This window comes from Eubalaena glacialis, chromosome 6 (genome assembly GCF_028564815.1).
Source record: "Eubalaena glacialis isolate mEubGla1 chromosome 6, mEubGla1.1.hap2.+ XY, whole genome shotgun sequence".
Taxonomy (NCBI): domain Eukaryota; kingdom Metazoa; phylum Chordata; class Mammalia; order Artiodactyla; family Balaenidae; genus Eubalaena; species Eubalaena glacialis.
The window spans coordinates 73775659-73798413 of record NC_083721.1 but is presented as its reverse complement, the minus strand read 5'-3'; the positions used below and the strand labels follow the sequence as shown (position 1 = coordinate 73798413).

The 22755-nt window shown below is 34.5% G+C and overlaps 1 protein-coding gene across 8 annotated transcripts in view; it reads left to right on the top strand.

Moving 5' to 3' along the window:
• Window positions 1-22755, top strand: part of DLG1 (discs large MAGUK scaffold protein 1) — a 286764-nt gene that overhangs the window by 248861 nt on the left and 15148 nt on the right. For all 8 annotated transcript variants that reach the window (XM_061194326.1, XM_061194325.1, XM_061194324.1 and 5 more), the window contains 4 exons: window positions 3123-3164; window positions 5353-5403; window positions 6286-6387; window positions 6637-6809. In XM_061194326.1, the coding sequence (XP_061050309.1) occupies window positions 3123-3164; window positions 5353-5403; window positions 6286-6387; window positions 6637-6809 (368 nt within the window). The remainder of the gene's footprint in view (window positions 1-3122; window positions 3165-5352; window positions 5404-6285; window positions 6388-6636; window positions 6810-22755) is intronic.

Genomic DNA, 22755 nt, shown 5'->3' with positions numbered 1-22755 from the left:
AGAAAACACATGATATAGTCTCAGGAAGAAATGTCTGACTAGAAAGGTGAGACTTGGTCAGAGAGATTTGAAATGGTTGTGATCAGCAAACATATAAACAAAAATTAAAATTTTAAGAATCTGATTATACTATCTATGTCAAAAGGATAATATTCTTGCACATAAATTTCTAACAGATCAATAAGAAACAAACACTCCCCGTTAGAAAACTGGACAAAGGATATAAGAAGAATGCTCAAAAGATAAGCAAATGAAATAAGCATATAAGAAATCTTTAACAGCCCTAATAATCAATAAACAAAATGATATGTTTTACCCATCACCTTAGCAGACTTTTCTTTGAAAGGAGAATCCAGTGATGGAGATGGTTCTGTGGAATGACTACTTTTAACATATTACTACTGGGAGTGTAGATTGGTACAGCCTTTTTGGAAAAGCATATCTTCTGATCTACTAATTCTTTTTCAAGGAATTTATCCTAAGGATGTAATCAGAGGTGGAAACAAAGGTTTATATATCAGGATGTTTTGTTTAATATTATTTAGAAAGTACAGCACCCCCAAAATTGAAATAATCCTAAAATGCCTTACAGTTGGGAAGTGGTTAATGAAGTATGACTTACTATATAGTATAATATTTTATAGCCATTGAAAATCATATTAAAACATAATGGCATGGAAAATGCTCACAATATAAATGAAAAAAGTAAACTATGAAACTGTACATATATTGTCTCAGATTTGTAAATAAACATATATTTAGGGCTATTTTTGAATAGTGTTGCTTTGAACATTTTTATACATATCTTTTGGTATGCATATATGCCTTTTATGTTGGGAAAATACCTAGGAAATGAATTGCTAGGTCACAGATATATAATATGTTAGGTATTAGTAGATAGTGCCAAGTAGTTTTCCAAAGTGGTTATACCAGTTTACCCCACCCCCACCCCCAAGTAGTATGTGAGTTCCAGTTGCTACATATCTTTCTCTACGCTTGACATACCTGTTTTGTTTTTGTTTTTTCATTTTGGTCATTCTGGTGGATGGTAGAGATATCTGTTGTGGTTTTAATTTGCGTTTCCCCGATAATAAGCTTGAACACTTTTTTATACTTATTGGATATTTGAATATCTTCTTTGATGACATGCCTTGAAAAAGATTATTTTTAATTATCAGGAAAAAAGCATTTTAACTTTCTAACAAGCTCCCAAGCAATGATAATGATGCCATTCCAAGGACAATACTTTAAGTAGCAAGAGTTTATTATAGAGGAGTTACTTAAAGGATACTTGAAAGAACTTGAAGAATTTGACTGCTTCATAGCTATTGGTAATCTTAGAGAACTCAAGATGAGTAGGGGAAATTCCCAGAAAAGAGATTGTAGTAACTTCAGTTTTTTATACATGTATAACATGTCAGACATATTCAATAGTAGAGGAATAATAAAATAAACCCCACAAGTATTCATTTATCCAACTTCTCTAATTGTCAAATCATGGTTAATTTTGTTTCTTCCATACTCCCACTTTCCCCTCCACTCACTCGAGTGCAATAACTAACATTTCTTTCTTTTGTATATTAGAGATTGCAGAGTGTAATACCAATCCTAGTATAAATTTAAGAATTTTTTTTTTCTATGTGGCATTCCTACTTCTGGGAATGAATTTTAAGGAAATAGGACAAAAGGTGAAAGCCATATAAATGAAGACGTTCATAATAATTTGTTGATGTTTGTGGAAAACAATTTAAAGCAAACTAAAATATCTAAGTTAAGTAGTAAGGTAAATCATGATGTAACAGTCCAATAAAATATTATACAACAATTTAAAATGATTGTTTTGACATCTGTGTGATAACATGGGAAGAAATTTTTAAATATAAACTTTAGAAAACCACCATTTTATATGTGCTATCATACATTATTCAGTCTTGTAATTTTTAATGTTCTTCCTTCATTTAAAATATACATAATAATGATTAAGAAAGTTGTATCTTGTCTTTGTAGGTTAGAATAACAGACTTATTTTTCACTATGACAGTTATTCAAGAACTGTACTACCATTAAGTTCTACCATTCTCTAAACTTTTCAGTAGTGCTACTTGATTTTAGGAGACTGTGGGTGGTATGGTACAGCAGATATCTCTCCTCAAGCTTTTTCCTTATCCGTTAATTTTTTTTTTCCTTTGCCTGACATAAGAAATTTAGATTTACCTCTCTCCCATGGAAAATTTTGTTTTTTAGTTTTTATAGATAAAATTACCTTTTTTTATTCAAAGGAGACACGTGTTGAGAGAACGCAAGAGATTACATTTACGTGAGAAAAGTGCTGGCTGTTTACTGAACAGTCAAGTTATGAAATGGGGGTCACTCTGAAGAAGGGGCCAGGCAGCAGATGGGTGTGTTTACTTTATCCTTTTTGTTTTGCAAAGTAGCCATTGACAGTTTTATCAAAGCAGAGTTTCTCAGAAATAATTAGTCTACTTGAAAATACAATCCCACCTTCTAGAATTCCGTTCCATTTGACTTTTTTTTTGAGGCATCTGAATCTATGATATCCAAAATGCTTTATCTGTATGATCTCAGACATGAATTTTCATTTCTCTTCAGGAACAAGAAAGAAGCTGAACTAAAAGCAAGATCATTTATTTATTTTTTAAGATATCACTTCACTGAAATGGGCATCTGTTTGCGCAGATATAACTTGTCTCTTTTGTTAGTCATTACTGTATCATAACCTAAATTAAATGGTGTCAATGACATTTTCTCTTTGGGGTTTTTATGTCGACAGTTGGACTGATGTAGGATCACTTTGTTATATTCTACTTTGTTATATTCTATTATAATCTATTCATAATAAGATTTTGTTCATAAACTGTTGAACAGAAAATGAGACATTTTCCTTGATTGCAGATTTTTTTTCCTTGCTAATTCATATTCATTTATTTGAGATAATTAAACTTTTCAAAGAAAATCAGAAATGTTTTTAAAAACTCTTTGGGTATCTGTGGTTTATATCTCGACATTTTGTTAAGTCGCCTTGTGTTTATTTTGATAATTTGCTTTTTTTGAACTCATGACACTGTGTTTTCTTTATTTTTTCCATTGTCCTGCAATTTCAGAACATGTAACTTCTAATGCCAGTGATAGCGAAAGTAGTTACCGTAAGTGTTTTAAGTTGTTTGTTCTTTTGTTATCTCAAGTAATATATCCTTTGGGGTTTTTTTCCCTTAGTGATGTATTCTGAAAACTGAAAATTAGGTGCTTAATATTTTAAAATCAGGGAGAGCCAAGTAAAATTCTTTACTTGATAAATAAAATCATACTCTATGTACAGAAGTTAATTTCCAAAGTTTTCATAAAGTACAAGAGTTCATTTTACAAAAGTGCTATTCGTGTACACAGTATGTGTATGTGTGTTTGTATCTTTTATAAGAAGTAAATATCTAGTTAAATGAGTAGTAAACTTGTGTTTTGCCATTTTATTTAGTAATTCTGTTTCTAACTAATCGTTAAAATATTTTTCAGTAATGCTATTATTTCCTTTTTTATTCTGTGTCACCAATACTGGTGTGGGTCAAGATACTATTTATCGCCAGCTTTTGGTGAACATAAGAAATGACGAAGGGAAAATTTTCAACAGTTGCTCAAACAGTAATACTGATTTCCTTTTTGGTTCTTATGTTACTGTCTTGGTATTATATTATTAAGGGACCTATATAAGCGTGTGAACTTTTTAAACATTTGGGCATGGGAGGAGGGGAGAGTACATGAATATTATCAGTTGTAGCACTTTAAAAATTAAAATTGCTTTTCTAACTTTTTTTTTTTTTACTGCTGTCTAATATGAAAGTAATCTTGATTACAGATGAGTATGGCTGCTCAAAAGGTCCATCCTGTTAATATCAGTCTCTAATATTTTTCATGTTGACAGTATATACTTTTAACCCTCATTCATTTGATTGGTTGTTATTTTTCCTGCATAATAGTTATTTAACGATTTTCTTTTTTGGTATGGGAATGTGATTTCTCGTATTTTAACATTTTATTAACTTACAGTCAGAACTCACCAGAGAGTAGTTGAGTAGCTTTCTAGACTAAAAAGAGGTAATGAAAGTATATACTGTCTGTCTCACCATTTGCATGAATTATTAGGTGTGGAATATTCAAATTGCATGTTTCTGATAACATGTAAAACATGTTTTACATACAGTACTTAAAAAAGCAGCTTGTAAATATATTTTTATGTATTATAAATTTTAAAACAACAAAATACACTTTAAAGCAGGAAAGAATATTTATGTTGGTATATGAATTTAAAAGATTTACAGCTGCATACATGTAATATAAACCAATGACAAATTTAGTGAAAAGATTGTTATAGAATCATAATAATCAAGAAGAAAATCTTCAAATACATTCTGCAATATTGATTGATTTCATTGAACCACTTGAATTTAACAGCTCTTCCTTGTTTGTTTTCTACACGTGTGTGTGTGTGTGTGTGTGTGTGTGTGTGCTAAGAACTCCTGAAATTTTTAACTCTTTAAGTTATTTTCATTGAGTCGAGATATAATTCGTAGACTTTTCTATTTAGGATATTCATAAGCTCTAATCTTTTAATTTAATCCTAGAGAATTTAACTTCTGAAGTGCTTTTAAGATAAAGCAAAATATATTTTTTCTCCTTTACTATCTATGTGATTCATTTTGCTGAAAGGGAAGGATTTAATTTTATCTAAAATTTTTTTTAACTCAAAATGTTATTTTTTGAAAATTGAATAAATGAATTATTATAATAATCAATGATTTTTTTCATCAGTGAAATAGTGACACTAGTTTTACCTTTGCATTAAAATCTTTTGGTTAGAAAATAGTTGTAATTATAAAAATGTATGTGCTATGTTAAATGTTATACCTGGTAGGACCAAAAAAAGCAGCATATTAATAACAAAATTACCTAATATGCATATATGTAGAACTGCTCATTAAAGTATTAATTTTTAAAGAACTATTTAATAGCTCTTAGATTCTAAATAAAAAATTAATAGCTTCTACTTGACATCCCAAGTGAAGATTTTAATTCGGTCTAATGATAATCTGTAAAGCCCAGAATAACAGAAAGGTAGTTATTAACTAGGACATTTATATTTTGTTTTTACACATACCAAACTTTGTAATTTATCACGTTTTTCCCTAAATCTTGCCATAATTAATTTATAAAGTACCCTTTTTTTTACGTCTTTGCTACTTTTCTCGAGAAAGTTCTAGTAATTTATATGTTATATTAAAGAATTAAATTAGTATAGTTTTCTTTATAGATTTTCTCATCTGTATTTTAACTTCCTAATAGGTGGTCAAGAAGAATATGTCTTATCTTATGAGCCAGTGAATCAACAAGAAGGTTTGTGAAGCCTGTTGATGTTTTACAATCTTATGGAAAAACTTAATTTGGAATATAGGTCTAACTCAACTCATACCTTAAAAAAAGTTTTATTAGAATTTTAGCCTTTTTTCTTACTATACATGTATATATATATAGAAATTTACTATATGTATTTTATGAAACATGGTTTAGCCCATAGATTATTAAAATCTAATCATTTTATATGGGCTATTTTATATTGGTGTTTTATTTCCTAAGCAGCTTCTTTCCAGTGTTCATAATAGTATCACTATCCTTGTTCAAAATCTTGCAATTATCTTTGATCTTTCTGTTCCTCATCTCCCTTATCTAGTCAGTTTCTAGGCCCTATTTATTCTTATCATATCTTTCTTATTTATAACCTCCTTTCATCCCTCCTACCACAATGTTAAGTCTGATTTTCACTCCCAATCTGCCTGCTTCCAACATGGTCCCTTACAGTCCAGCGTATACACTTATATTAGATCATCTTTCTCGATGACTACTCTGATTATACCCAGTTTCTTTTTTGCCCTTCTTTGATCTGCTTCTGTACAGTTTCTACTTGAAAAGGGATCAGTAAAACACTGTACTGTGTTTTCTCATTTGTAATGAGATGATGTTAGCAATGTATAGAAACATTATCTGCTAAAACGCTGAATTTAACTTGGTTGAATTATCTAAGTGTATGACTTACAACAGGAGATTGACTGAAGTGTAAGATTTTAATAAAGGTTTGTAAACTATCAAGTTAGGCATCATTGGTGGAGAAAGAATAAAAAAGAAATTCTTCGTAACAGTTAAGGATACTTTCTAGTGAAGTAAAATACACAGATGTTTGTTGAGTGTTTATTTCTTTTAACATGCAGTATATTTTTATAGTTAATTATACTCGACCAGTGATCATATTGGGACCTATGAAAGACAGGATAAATGATGACCTGATCTCAGAATTTCCTGACAAATTTGGATCATGTGTTCCTCGTGAGTAACCCACATAAAAATTCTTAATTATTGTTCTTAACATTTTGTCACTGTGTGTGGTCAGAGTAAACAGTACCATTTTTTAATGGTTTATACTTATTTTATCATTCATCCTCCATATTATTGTCACTTTTCAAATTTAAATCAATCTCTGTTGTAGTGAACTTTACAAAACGATTCTTTAAGTAGAAAATGGCTTTGTTGTGCCTTTAAATATTAAATACTTCCTCAAGTTTTTTTCTATTAAAGATACAACTAGACCAAAACGAGATTATGAGGTAGATGGAAGAGATTATCATTTTGTGACTTCAAGAGAGCAAATGGAAAAAGATATCCAGGAACATAAATTCATTGAAGCTGGGCAGTATAACAACCATCTGTATGGAACAAGTGTTCAGTCTGTGCGAGAAGTAGCAGAAAAGGTAAGCATCAAAGTGATCCCAGAATGAAGTTTCTAATCAGATATGCTTTTTTTTTTTCAGATATGCCTTTGACAGTATGAAAGAATGATGGATAGAAACTTTTAATTCGTGTTTTTGAAAAAATATAGATACATGTTGCAGCATTGATTACTTTAAGCAATGTTATGAATTTATTCAACTACATATTTACTTTTAGGTGACTTAGAAAAATATATATAAGATAAAGTAGAATAAGAAGATCAACAAAGAAAATAAGAATAGAAATGGTAACATGAATCTCTGCAGGAGGAGAGGTTATTATTTTGGGGTCCTGTACATTTGCTAGAGATAGACCTTGTGTTTAGCCCTAGCTTTCCAACAAGTAGCATAATTAAGAAGCTAAGATCATCAATAAAAATGAACCAGATGTTCAAAATAAGTGTAAGTTGCTCCTGGTACTGAGACTAGGCAAAAATTTCTCCTGAATGGTCATTTAATAAAAGACAGTGTGGAAAAATACTCAGTAACATTGTAACAGCAACAGATTTTTTGAAAGCAGTCTGATGATACACTGACGTGGGGTTAAGGCAGTTTTATGGTAAAGCCAAAACTGTGTACTCCAGATGTGCTGCTATACTTAAATCAGTCTTTGGGCCTAGAAAATAAACATCAACAAATTATTTTATACTTTCAAAACTATAGTAGTTTAAGACTTAGTCATGAAATACCTACAAAGCATAAAGCAGTAATTCAACATCTCAGTTTTCCATCTTTAAGTATTCCTTTTTTTAATAAGAGGTTTGGTTAATTGTGATTAGTTTTAAAAATCGAAGAAATGGACATGTTCAGTGATGGCAAGAATTTGGGAAAATAGAAAATCTTATTAGATATTGTTAATGGGGGTAAAATTAATAGAACTTCATTTGAGAACGATTTGGCAATACCAAATAAATGTACATAACCTGTGACTCAGAAATTCTATTTCTTGGTATCTAAGTAGAGATTCACACATAAGGATTATGTATAATGATGTGCATAGTAGCACTTTATAGTAGTGAAGAATTGGACTCAGCCAAGGGGAATGGATAATTAACTGTTATTTATTCATGCAGTAGGATACAGAAGCTAGAGCGAATAAACTAGAATATCCACTAATTAGGTGTATCCACATTAATAAATCTCAAAATTATAATGGTGAATGAATGAAGTTGCAAAGGATATATACAGGATGACACTATTCATATAAACTTTAACATAATGGAGTTCATTAATACATATTTCGTGTTTTCATAAACATAAAAACATGCATGGGTATCAAATAAGCTATGAGGATATATACTACAGCCCAGGGAATAATTATAAATAGAATATAACCTTTAAAAAGTGTGATCACTATGTTGTATACCAGAAACTTATATAATATTGTACATCAACTATACCTCAATTTAAAAAAAAATATTTACTGGGAAAAAAAATGCATGGGAATGATACACATCTACTTCAGGTGTATATGTAGCCACTATTCAGTGGTTTTCCTTTGGGAGAAAAGGAAGGAAATTGTAGCTTTAACTTTACTTGTAATATTGTATTTCTTTTAAATTTTTTAAAAATTTATAAAACACACCTCAGCCTGACAAATAATATCCAAACTTCAGATTATTGATAAATAGAAAAGTAACACCATATCATAGCAAACTATTTATTCTGCAAACCTTGTGGAGAAGAAAATATCAGGAGGTGCCACAAAGTAGAAATATTCCAAATAACACTGTGATCACAATGCAGTAAAGCTATAAATTATTAGAAATTCAAAAACTGAAAGCCTGGCCAACTGGAAAATTTTTATTATTTATTTATATTAAAGTATAGTTGATGTACAATATTATATATGTTAGAGCTGTCCAATATAGTGATTCACAGTTTTTAAAGGTTGTACTCCATTTATAGTTATTATAAAATATTGGCTATATTCCCCATTTTGTACAGAATATCCTTATAGCTTATTTTATACATAATAGTTTGTACCTCTAAGTCCCCTACCCCTATATTGCCACTCCTCATTTCCTGTCCCCACTGGTAACCACTAGTTTGTTCTCTGTATTTGCGAGTCTGCTTCTTTTTTCTTATATTCACTAGTTTGTTGTGTTTTTAGATTCCACATATAAGTAATGTCATACAGTATTTGTCTTTCTCTGTCTGACTTATTTCACTTAGCATAATACCCTCCAAATCCATCCATGTTGCTGCACATGGCAAAATTTCATTCTTCTTATGTCTCAGTAGTATTCCATTATGTATATATACCACATCTTCTTTATCCATTCATCTGTTGATGGACACTTAGGTTGCTTCCATATCTTGGCAATTGTAAATGATGCTGGTATGAACATTGGGGTGCATGTATCTTTTTGAATTAGTGTTTTTGTTTTTTCAGGTATATCCCAGGAGTGAAATTGTGGGGTCATATGGTAGTTCTATTTTTAGTTTTTTGAGAAACCTCCATACTGTTTTCCACAGTGACTGCACCAATTTACATTCCCACCAGCAGTGTACAGGGGTTCCTTTTTCTCCACATCCTTGCCAACATTTGTTATTTGTGCTCTGATGATAGCCATTCTGACAGGTGTGAGGTGGTATCTCATGGTGGTTGATTTTCATTTCCCTGATGATTAATGATGTTGAGCACCTTTTCATGTGCCTGCTGGCCATCTGCATTTCCTCTTGGGAAAAATGTCTATTCAGTTCTGCCCATTTTTTAAACAGGTTGTTTGTTTATTTGACGCTGAGTTGTATGAGCTGTATATATGTTGTATATTAATCCCTTATCAGTTCTATTATTTGCAAATATCTGCTCCCATTCAGTAGGTTGTCTTTTCATTTTGTCAATTATTTCCTTTGCTGTGCAAAAGCTTTTATGTTTAATTAGGTCCTATTTGTTTATTTTTGCTTTTATTTCATTTGTGTTAGGAGACAGAGCCAAAAAAATATTACCGTGATTTATTTCAAAAAGCTTTCTGCCTATGTTTTACTCTAGGAGTTTTATACTATCCAGTCTTGCATTTGGGTCTTTAATCCATTTTGAGTTTACTTTTGTATATAGTGTTAGAGAATGTTCTAATTTAATTGTTTTACATGTAGCTGTCCAGTGTTCCCAGCAGCACTTACTGAAGAGAGAAGTCTTTTCTCCATTGTTTATTCTTGCCTCCTGTCATAGATTAATTGACCATTAGTGCATGGGTTTATTTCTGGGCTTTCTATCCTGTTCCATTGATGTCAGTTTTTGTGCCAGTACCATACTGTTTTGATTACTGTAGCTTTGTAGTATAGTCTGAAGTCAGGGAGCATGATTCCTGCACATACATTCTTCTTTCTCAAGATTGTTTTGGCTCTTTGGGGTCTTTCGTGTTTCCATAAAAATTTTAAATTTATTTGTTCTAGTTCTGTGAAAAATGCCACTGGTATTTTGATAGGGATTGCATTGAATCGGTAGATTACCTTGGGTAGTATGCTCATTTTAGCAATATGAATTCTTCCAATCCAAGAACATGATATATCTTTCCATGTATTTGTGTCATCTTCAATTTCTTTCATCAGTGTTTCATAGTTTTCTGAGTACAGGTCTTTTATCTCCTCAGGTAGGTTTATTCCTACATATTTTATTCTTTTTGATGCAGTGGTAAATGGGATTGTTTCATTAATTTCTCTTTCTGATAGTTTGTTGTTAGTGTATAGAAATGCAACACATTTCCATATGTTAATTTTGTATCCTGCAACTTTATACCAAATTTATTGATGAGCCCTAGTAGTTTTCTAGTGATGTGTTTAGGAGTCTTTGTATACAGTATCATGTCATCTGCAAACAGTGACAGTTTTACTTCTTCAGTTCCAATTTGGATTCATTTTATTTCTTTTTCTTGTCTGGTTGTTGTAGCTAGGACTTCTACTACTAAATAAAAGTGGCAAGAGTAGATATCCTTGTCTTGTTCCTGATCTTAGAGGAAATGCTTCAACTTTTCACCTTTGAGTATCATGTTAGCTGTGGGTTTGTTGTAAATGGACTTTATTATCTTGAGGTATGTTCCTTCTGTGCCCAGTTTCTGGAGAGTTTTATCATAATGGGTGCTGAATTTTGTCAAAAGCTGTTTCTGCATCTATTGAGATGACAGTATGGTTTTTATTCTTCAGTTTGTTAATGTGGTGTATCATACTGAGTGATTTGTGTATACTGAAAAATCCTTGCATCTGGGATAAATCCCACTTGATGGTGGTGTATGATCCTTTTAATGTACTGTTGGATATGGTTTGCTAAATTTCTGTTTAGGATTTTTGCATGTATGTTCATAATTGATAATTCACCTCTAGTTTTCTTTTCTTGTGATATCTTTGTCTGGTTTTGGTATCAGGGTAATGCCAGCCTCATAGAATGAGTTCAGAAGCATTCCTTCCTTTGCAATCTTTTGGAATAGTTTGAGAAGGGTAGGTGTTAACTCTTCTCTAAATGTTTGGTAGAATTCACCTGTGAAACCATGTGGTCATGGGCTTTTGTTTGTTGGACAGTTGTTTTTTTTTTTTTTTTGAACGGTTTTTAATTACTAATACAGTTTAATTACTGGTAATGGGTCTGCTCATATTTTCAATTTCTTGCTGTTTCATTCTTGGGAGAGTGTACCTTTCTAAGAATCTGTTTATTTCTTCTAGGTTGTCCATTTTATTGGCATATAGTTGTTTGTAGTAGTCTCTTATGATCCTTTGTATTTCTGTGGTGTCAGTTGTAACTTCTTTTTCATTTCTGATTTTATTGATTTGGACCCCCTCTCTTTTTTTTTTTGATGAGTCTGGCTATAGGTTTATCAATTTTATTTATCTTTTCAAAGAACCAGCTTTTAGTTTCATTGATCTTTTCTATTGTTTTCTTCATCTCTATTTCATTTATTTCTGCTCTGATCTTTATGATTTCTTTCCTTCTACTAACTCGGAGGGTTTTTTTTCTTTCTCTAGTTCCTTTAGATATAAGGTTAGGTTGTTTATTTGAGATTTTTCTTTTTTCCTGAGGTAAGCTTGTATCTCTATAAACTTCCCTCTTAGAACTGCTTTTTGCTGTGTTCCATAGTTTTTGGATTATCATGTTTTTGTTTTCATTTGTCTCGAGGTATTTTTATTTGCTCATTGATTACGTCAGTGATCCATTGGTGGTTTAGTAGCTTATTATTTGTGTTTAGTAGCCTTCACATATTTGTGTTTTTTGCAGTTTTTTTTCTTGTAGTTGATTTCTAGTCTCATAGCGTTGTGGTCAGAAAAGATGCTTAATATGATTTCAGTTTTCATAAATTTACCAAGGCTTGTTTTGTGGCCTAGCATGTGATCTGTCCTGGAGAATGTTCCATGTGCACTTGAAAAGAATATGTATTCTGCTGCTTTCAGGTGTAATGCTCTTTATCAATTAAATCCATCTGGTCTATTGTGTCATTTAAGGCTAGTGTTTCCGTATTGATTTTCCATCTGGATGATCTGCCCGTTGGTGTAAGCGGGATGTTAAAGTCCCCTACTACAACTGTGTTACTGTCAATTTCTCCTTTTATGTTCTTAAAATTTGCCTTATATATTTAGGTGTTCCTATGTTGGGTGCATGTATATTTACCGTTGTTATGTTTTCTTGGATTTATCCCTTGATCATTATGTAGTGTCCTTTTTTGTCTCTTGTCACAGTCTTTATTTTCAAGTCTATTTTATCTGATAAAAGTATTGCTACTCTGGCTTTTTTTAAATTTCCATTTGCACGGAATACCTTTTTCCATCCCCTCACTTTCAGTCTGTGTGTGTCTTTAGATCTGAAGTGAGTCTCTTGTAGACAGCATATACACCAGTCTTATTTTTGTATCCTTGATTCCAGCATTTAGTCCATTTACATTTAAGATAATTATCAGTATGTATGTTCTTACTGCCATTTTGTTAATTGCTTTGCAGTTGTTTTTGCATGTCGTTTTTTCCCTTCTTTTGTTCTCTTGTGATTTAATGACTGTCTTTAGTGTTATGTTTGGATTCTTTTTTCTTTTTTGTGTGTATATCTCTTATAGATTTTTGCTTTGTGATTACCATGAGGCTTTTATATAGCAGTCTGTATGTATACGTGATTGTTTTAAGTTGCTGATCTCTTCATTTCAAATGCATTTCAAAGACCCGCCATTTGTACTCTCTTCCCCTCATGATTACTGTTTTTGCTATCATATTTTATATCTGATTGTTTTATATAACACTTAACTGCTTACTGTTTTTGCTATCATATTTTATATCTGATTGTTTTATATAACCCTTAACTGCTTATTGTGGATGTAGATGATTTTACTACTTTTCTCTTTTAACCTTCCTACTGCCTTTACTGTATATTTGCCTTTACCGTTGAGTATTTTCATTTTGTAATTTTCTTGTTTCTTGTTGTGGCCTTTTCTTTTCCACCTAGAGAAGTTCCTTTAACATTAGTTGTAGAACTGATTTGGTGGTGCTGAACTCCTTTTTTTTTTTTAACTTTTATTTATTTATTTATTTATTTATTTATTTATTTATTTATTTTTGGCTGCATTGAGTCTTCGTTGCTGGGCTACCTCTAGTTCCACTTAGTTGCAGTGCGGGGGCTTCTCATTGTGGTGGCTTCTCTTGTTGCGGAGCATGGGCTCTAGGCAGGCAGGCTTCAGTATTTGTGGCGCACGGGCTTCAGTAGTTGTAGCTCACGGGCCTCAGTAGTTGTGGCGCACGGGCTTATTTGCTCCGCGGCATGTGGGATCTTCGCGGACCATGGATCGAACCCGTGTCCCCTGCATTGGCAGGCGCATTCTTAACCACTGCGGATGGTGCTGAACTCTTAGCTTTTGCTTGTCTGTAAAGCTTTTGATCTCCATCAAATCTAAATTAGAACCTTGCTGGGTAGAGTATTCTTGGTTGTAGGTTTTTCCCTTTCATCACTTTAAATATATCATGCCACTTCGTTCTGGGCTGCAGAATTTCTGATGAAAAATCAGAAATTTGTGGGTGTTCCCTTGCATGTTATTTGTTGCTTTTCCCTTTCTGCTTTTAACATTTTCTATTTATCTTTAATTTTTGTCATTTTAATTACAATGTGTCTTGGTATGTTCCTCTTTGGATTAATTCTGTTTGGGACTCTGCACTACCTGGACTTGGGTGACTGTTCCCTTTCCCAGGTTAGGGAAGTTTTCAGCTGTTATGTCTTCATTTATGTTCTCAGCCCCTTTCTCTCTCTCTTCTTCTGGGACCCATGTAATGCAAATATTGATGTGCTTGATGTTGTCCCAGAGGTCTGTTTAACTGTCCTCATTGCTTTTCATTCTTTTTTCTTTTTTCTCTTCAGTGGCAGTAATTTCCACTACTCTGTCTTCCAGCTCACTAATCCATTCTTCTGTATCACTTAGTCTACTATTGATTTCCTTCTAGTGTACTTTTCATTTTAGTTATTGTATTCTTCATCTCTGTTTTGTTGTTCTTTATATTTTGTATCTCTTTGTTAAAAACTTCTAATTTGGAAATACCCAGATGGTCCAGCGGTTAGCACTCCACACCACTGCAGAGGGCACAGGTTCAATCCCTGCTCAGGGAACTAAGATCCCACAAGCCGCACAGTGCAGCCAAAAAAAAAAAAAAAAACACTTCTACCTGCTCACTCCGTGCATCCATTCTTCTCCCAAGTTCTTTAATCATCTTTACAGTCATTACCTTGAATTCTTTCTTGGGTTGATTGCCTATCTCCACTTCACTTAGTTCTTCTTCTGGGGTTTTATCTTGTTCCTTTGTCTGGAACATGTTTCTCTGCCACCTCATTTTATCTAAGTTGCTATTTGTATTTTTATGTATCTGGTAGGTTAGTTACATTTCCCAACCTTGGGCAAGTGGCCTTCTGTAAGAGATGCCCTCTGTGTCCCAGCAGCACACTCCCGTCTCGTCACCCAAGATATATGCTTTAGGTGATCCCCCTGTGAAGGGGGGGTCATTCTGTTGTGAGAGGCTGACTATGTGGGCAGTGTGGTAGGCTTGGTTGGCCCCTAGTCCGGTTGGTTGCCAGGCCCTGCCTTGTGCAGAGGCTGCTGGCTGTTGGTTAGCATGGCCTGGTCACACAGTGGGTGACTGCAGAACCCCAGGATACCTCAGGGCTTATGCGAGCTCACTGATGGGCAGAGTTAGGGCCCAAAAGACTCTGGGGCTGTTGTCCACCCACTGTTGGGTGAAGCCACGTCCTGGGGTTAGTGCCAGACTACTAGCAGGCAAAGCCAGGTCCTGGAGTCTGGCTGCAGGGCCCTGGGATCCCAGAGCTGGTGTCAGATCACTGGTGGCGGAGCGGTTCCTCATACAGTTGGTTACAGTGTCCAGGGAGTCCCAAAGCTTCTGTTGGCCTGCTGTGGGCAGACTGGGTCCGCAGGCTGCAGGATTGTGGTTTTCTTGCACCTGGTGTCTGCCCCCTGGTGGGTGAAGCTGGTCTAGAGGCTAGTTCAGGCTTCCTGGAAGGCAGAGCTGGTGCCTGCCCACTGGTAGATGTAGCTGGGTCATGACCCTCTCTTGGGCAGGGGCATGTCTAGAGGTGACTGGGTTCAGGAAGTCTTTAGGCAGCCTGTCTGCTGATGGGTGGAGATGTATTCCCACCCAGTTAGTTGTTTGGCCTGAGGCATCACAGCACTGGCACCTACAGGCTGTTGGGTGGGGCCAGGTCTTGGCACTAATGAGCTAGAAGGAGGATCCCACTATGACGACCACCCACACCAGTGTCCATGTGGTAGAAAACTCCGACGTGTGGCTGCCACCAGTGTCTGTGTCCCCAGGGTGAGTGGCAGCCACCCCACCTCTCCAGGAGATTCTCCAAGACCAGCAGGTAGGTCAGCCCAGGCTCCCATCAGATTACTGCTTTTGCCCTGGGTGCTGGTGCATGGGAGATTTTGTGTGCACCCTTTAATAGTGAAGTCTCTATTTCCCCCAGTCCTTTGGGACTCACAAAATTGATCTCCACTGGCCTTCAGAACCGAATGCTGTGGAGACTTGTCTTCCTGGTGCAGGGTCCCCAGGCTGGGGAGCCCAACATGGGGCTCAGAACTCTCATTCCTGTGGAAGAACCTCTGTAATATAATTATTTTCCAGTTTATGGGTCACCCATCCAGGGGTATGCAACTTGATTATATCACAAGTACACCCCTCCTACCTGTCTTGTTGTCATTCCTTCTCTATGTGTTTAGTTGTAGATCTTTTCTGGTAGGTTCTGATCTTTTTCATACATGGTCGTTCTGCAGGTAGTTGTGATTTTGGTGTGCTCATGAGAGGAGGTGAGCTCAGGGTCTTTCTACTCTGCCATCTTGGCCAGTCTCTCTCCCAGTTAGAAAATTTAAAGCCACCTCTTAACTCTTAAATGAAGGAGAAAATACAAAATGAAATTACAGAATTTCTTAAAAATGAACATAGTACATATCAGAATACATGGGATACATTTAAAATAGTGATCAAAGGAAAATTCATAGCCTTAAGAACTTTTCCAAAGAAAAATGAATGCAAATAGGGATTTCCGTGGTGGCGCAGTGGTTAAGAGTCCTCCTGCCAATGCAGGGGATACAGGTTTGAGCTCTGGTCGGGGAAGATCCCACATGCTGCAGAACAACTAAGCCCGTGCACCACTACTGCCAAGCCTGCGCGCTGCAACCACTGAAGTCCACGTGCCTAGAGCCCGTGCTCTGCAACAAGAGAAGCCACCACAATGAGAAGCCCCCGCGCCGCAACGAAGAGTAGCCCCCACTCACCACAACTAGAGAAAGCCCGCATGCAGCAACAAAGACCCAACGCAGTCAAAAATAAAATTAAATAAATAAATAAATAAATTTTTTTTTTTTAGTGAATGAGAATAAATAAACCAAATCCCTAGTGTAAAGTGCTAGAAAAAGATAAAGGAAGAACATGATATAAATAAAAGCAAAAATTATGTGGTAAGCAGAAGGAAGAAAATGAAGATCGGAGAGGAAACTAATAAAAAAGAAAACAAAAGCAATAGATAAAATCGATGAAACCAAAACTTGTCCTTTGAGAAGATCAAAGTTATTGATAAACCTTTAACCAGACTGGTCAGAAAAAAGGAGAGAAGACACAAATTACCAAAATCAGGAATGAGAGAAATAACAAAATCTACAAATATTTAAAGAAAAGTCAGAAATTAGTAACAACTTTATACCACTGAGTTCAACAATTTAGATGAAAAGGATAAATTCCTTGAAAGGAATAAACTACTTAAGCTCAAGAAGAAATAGATAATTTGAATAGCCCTACATCTGTTAAAGAAATTGATTTGTATTTAAAAACCTTTCCACAAAGAAAACTCCAGGCCCAGATGGCTTCACTAATAAATTTTACCAAAGGCTTAAGGAAGAAATAATACCCATTTTCTACCATAAAATTTAAAAAGAGGGAGTGCTTCCCAATTTATTCTGAGTCCAGCATTACCTAGATTTCAAAACCTGATTACACATTACCAAAAAAACTACAGACCAATTTCTGTGAACATAGATGCAGAATTTCTAAACAAAATTTTTACAGATTTGATCTAACAATATAAGAAAGATAATATAACCACCAAGTTAGGGTTTATCCAGTGAATTCAAAGTAAATTTTAACATGAGAAAAGCAGTCAGTTTACCTCACTATATTAAACTAAAAAAGGAAAACCATATGATTATCTCCATAGTTTAGGAGAAGCTTTGACAGAATCCAAATCCTTTTTTTTTTTTTGGCTGCATTAGGTGTTCATTGCTGTGTGCGGGCTTTCTCTAGTTGCGGCAAGCGGGGGCTACTCTTCGATGCGGTGCGCAGGCTTCTCACTGCAGTGGCTTCTCTTGTTGCGGAGAGCGGGCTCTAGGCGCGCGGGCTTCAGTAGTTGCAGCACGCAGGCTCCGTCGTTGCAGCACACGGGCCCTAGAGCACGCAGGCTTCAGTAGTGGTGGCACACGGGCTTCAGTAGTTGTGGCTCACGGGCTCTAGAGCGCAGGCTCAGTAGTTGTGATGCACAGGCTTAGTTGCTTCACAGCATATGGGATCTTCCGGACCAGGGATCAAACCTGTGCCCCCTGCATTGGCAGGCAGATTCTTAACCACTGCACCAGCAGGGAAGTCCCCCAACATCCATTCTTGATTAAACTCTCCACGAACTGGGAATAGAAAAGAACTTTCTCAAACTGATAAATAATATTCTAAAAATCCTACACCTATCATCATACTTAATGATAAAAGAAGCTCAGTGTTTTCCCCCTAAAATCAGAAACATGTCAAGGATACCCACTCTCACCACTTGTTTTCAGCATTGTACTAGAGGTCCTAGCCAGTGCAGTAAGACAAGAGAGAGAAATAAAAGTCATCCAAATTGGAAAGGAAGAAGTAGAATTGTCCTTAATTGCAGACAACATGATTGTCTATGTAAAAAATCTGATAGAATCTACAAAAAAAAAAAAAGCTACTAGAACTAGTAAATAAGTTTAGCAAGATCAAAGGATACAGTATTGATCAATATACAAAAATCAATTGTATTCCTATATACTAGACCAAATTGAAATTTTAAAAAACATTATTTGTAGTAGCATTAAAAATATATTAAATACTTAGAGATAAATCTGACCAAAAAAATTCGCAGATCAGTACACGAAAAACTACAAAGCATTGCTGAGAGAATTAAAGAAGACCTAAATAAATGGAGAGATGCACCATGCTCATGGATTGAAAGGCTCAGTGTTGTTTAGATATCAGTTTTGTTCACTTGCACTTTAGGCTCAGTACAACCCCAATCAAAAATCCCAGGAGTTCTTTTTGTAGAAATTGACATGATAATAATACTTAAGTTCATATGGAAATGCAAAAGATCTAAAATAGCCAAAACAACTTTGAAAAAGAACAAAGCTGAAGGACTCACACTACTTCATTTTGAAATTTATAAAAATACAGTTAATCAAGATGGTGTGCATAAAGATATTGGCATGAAGATAGGTAGATCAGTGTAACATACTAGAGAATCCTTAAATGGACCCACGTATATATGGACATCTGTGGTCAAAGGTGCAAAGACAATTCAGTGGAGAAAGGGATATTCTTTCAACAAATGGTGATGGAACAATTGACTAGCCGCACCTCATACCATACACAGAAATTAACTCAAAATAGATCCTAAATCTGAATCCTAGAACTATAAACATAGGAAAAATCTTCATGACTTTGGGTTTGGCAATGATTCCTAAGATAATATACCAAAAGCACAATCCATAAAAGAAGAAAAATGGTAAATTGGACTTCATCAAGATTAAAACTTCTGCTCTTGGGGGGGAAAAAGAAAACACTGTTAAGTGAATAAAAAGACAAGCCATATACTAGGAGAAAATATTTTCACATCATATATTTCATAAAAGATTTGTATCTAGAATATGTAAAGAACTCTTTCATCACAATAATAAAGACAACCCTATTTTTAAATGAACAAAGGATTTGAAAAGACGTTTCTCGAAGGAAGATATAAAAATGGCCAATAAGCACATGAAAAGATACTCAACACAGTCAGTCATTAGGTAAATGCAGATTGAAACCTTAATGAGGAGCCACTACATACCCATTGGAATGGCTAAGTTTTTTTAAACTGACCATTACCAAGTTTTGACAGAGATAGGAGGAAAGAAATCATATGTCCATACAGAGACTTAACATGAATATTCGTAACAGCTTTATTTATAATGGGCAAAAACTGGAAATAACCCAGATGTCCCTCATCTGGTGAATGGATAAAGTGTGGTATATTCATGTAATGGACTACTACTCAGCAATAAAAAGTAATAAATTGTTGATGTTACACAACAACATGGATGAATCCCAAAGTAGTTATGCTGAGTGAAAGAAGCCAGACAGTAAACTACATACTGAATAATTGTACTTATATAAAGTTTTAGAAATTTCATACTAATCTATAGTAACAAAAAGCAGACTAGTGGTTGCTTGGAGAAGGACAGGAAGGAGAGGTTACAAAGAGGCATGAGGGCTTCCCTGGTGGAGCAGGGGTTGAGAATCCGCTTGCCAATGCAGGGGACATGGGTTCGAGCCCTGGTCTGGGAAGATCCCACATGCCGAGGAGCAACTAGGCCCGTGAGCCACAACTACTGAGCCTGCGCGTCTGGAGCCTGTGCTCCGCAACAAGAGAGGCCGCGATAGTGAGAAGCCTGCGCATCGCGATGAAGAGTGGTCCCCGCTTGCCGCGACTAGAGAAAGCCCTCGCACAGAAACAAAGACCCAACACAGCCAAAAATAAATAATAAATAAATAATAATAATTAAAAAAAAAAAAAAGGCATGAGACTGGGGAGTGACTGATATATTTATTATTTTGATTATGGTGATGATTTCAAGGTGTATATACATGTCAAAACTTACCAAATTGTATACTTTCAATATCTGCAGTTTATTGTATGTCAGTTATGCCTTAACTGAGCCTTTTTTTTCTTTTAACTGACATTCCTCCTAGTGCTTTGGGGGAAACAGAACTTGTATCCTTAACATTATATGCTTTCTGAACTACTTAAGTTTTTTGTCACTTGCATACATATTCTTTATAATAAAAATAATTAATAAAATGGATTTTTGTAAGAAATTAAGGTGGAGAATAGAAAAGCAGAAGATCTAGAAGGAAATAACACAATAGACAAACTACTAGCTAACCTGATTTTTTTTAAGGGGAAAATCACAAACACTAGACACAGGAAATGACAAGGGGACATAACCATTGAAATATTATGAAATCATAAAAGGCTATATTGCATATCTTTATATAAATAAAATTTTAAACTTGGTTGAGATGGATAATTTCCTAGAAAAATACAGTTTACCAAAATTAACCTATTAGAGATGGAAAGATTTCTATAGAAGAAGAAATCTTTAGAAGAAATAGAGCAAGTTATCAAGAAACTATGCCACAAAAAGCATCAGGCCCAGATGACTTCATGGGGGAATTCTAATCTTGAAAGGTTAGATCATCCTAAAGCTCCATAAATACTGTTCAAGAGCATACTTTTTATGAAGCAAGTCTAATATTGATATCTAAACCTGATGAAGACAGTGAAAATTATAGATCAGTATCACTGATAAATATTAATACAAAAGTGTTAAATATTTTAATAAACAGAATCCAATACCACATTGCGAAAATAATATACCATGACCAAATGGGATTAAAGGTATTTAAAGTCAGCTCAATATTAGGAAATCCATTAATGTAATCTACCACATTAACAGATCTAAAGAGAAAAATCATATATTCACAGATGCCTGAAAAACATTTGGTAAAATCCAGTACCTCTACTGGGAGGGGGAAATCTCAAAAATACAGAGATTGTTGATATTTTTTTAAAGAGAAAAAAAGAAAAAGATTGAGATGGACGGATCAAAATCCTTAATGGGAGAAACATTGAGGCAGTGCCATTATGATAGGAGCAAGGCAAGGATGTCCATTATCTCTACTACTACTCAAGGTATTAGTCAATGCTATTACACAATACAAATCAATCAGAGGCATAAGAATTGGAAAAGAAATAAAACTATCTCTGTTTTCAGATAATATGGTAACCTAGAAACCATACAAAATTTATTATAAAATTTATTTTGTAAAATATAAATTTATTATAAAATTAAAGACATAAAATCAAAGACATAAAATAAAAAGCTAGAGTAAGGTAGCATATAAAATTAATATGCAGAAATTAATAGCTTTCTTTTACATGAACAGTAATCAGAAGATGATTATAGAGAAAACCCCATTTATAATGTAAGAAATAGCATGTAAAATACTTAGTAGACTTAATGAGAAATATACAGACTTATATGAAGAAATCTGTAAAACACTCCTGAAAGACAGAATATTAGACTTGATCAAATGTAAAGACATCCCTTGTTCTTAGCTATGACAATTCAACGTTGTAAAGCTGCCAGTTCTGTCTAAGCTATTTATATATGAGCACAATCCCGGTAAAAATAACTACCAGCTTTTTTATGGGGTTAGACAAATGGAATTGAAGTTCATAAGAGAAGCCAGGAAAACACAAAAAGAAAAGCTACAAGAGATTCTAGCCCTACCAGATATTAAAGAATACCATTAAGACTTCTTAATTAAAACAGTGTGTTAATGACCCATGAATAGGACAAAAAGACGAGTAGAATAGAAAAGAGAATCCAGGAAAAACCCAAATACATATGAAAATATAGTATATGACAAAGGTGCAATCTCATATCACTGGGGCTTTTAATAATGGGCTTTTAAGTAAATAGTGTTGGAACAACTGGAGAAAAGGTAAATTAGAACCATACTTCAGGGGGACTTCCCTGATGGCGCAGTGGATAAGACTCCATGCTCCCAATGCAGGGGGCCCGGGTTCAGTCCTTGGTCAGGGAACTAGATCCCACATGCATGCCGCAACTAAGAGTTCGCATGCCACAACTAAGGAGCCCGCAAGCTGCAACTAAGGAGCCCAGGTGCTGCAACTAAGACCCAGTGCAACCAAATAAATAAATAAAAGAACAATACTTCACACCATACACAAAAATTGGCTCTAATACAATTGACAGAAGAAAATATAACCTGGGCATAGGGAAGGTTTTTTAACCATGAATCAAAATTCAGATGCAGTAAAAGACTGATAACTTCTGAACGCATGAAAACAAAAAGACTTTTGCTTGACCAAAAAACTTTTCCTAAAACTAATAGAAAACACCATTACCAATGTCAAAAGACAACTGACAGAAAAATTCTTCAAGAAAAGGGCTGATATTCCCGAATATTAAAAACTGTTAAAAATTGAGCGAATAGAGACCAAAATCTATTAGAAAATGGACAAAAGATATAAATACACAATTCACACAAAAATAAGATATAAAAATGATAAATCAAACCTGAGATCGGTTACCTACGAGGGAGGAGT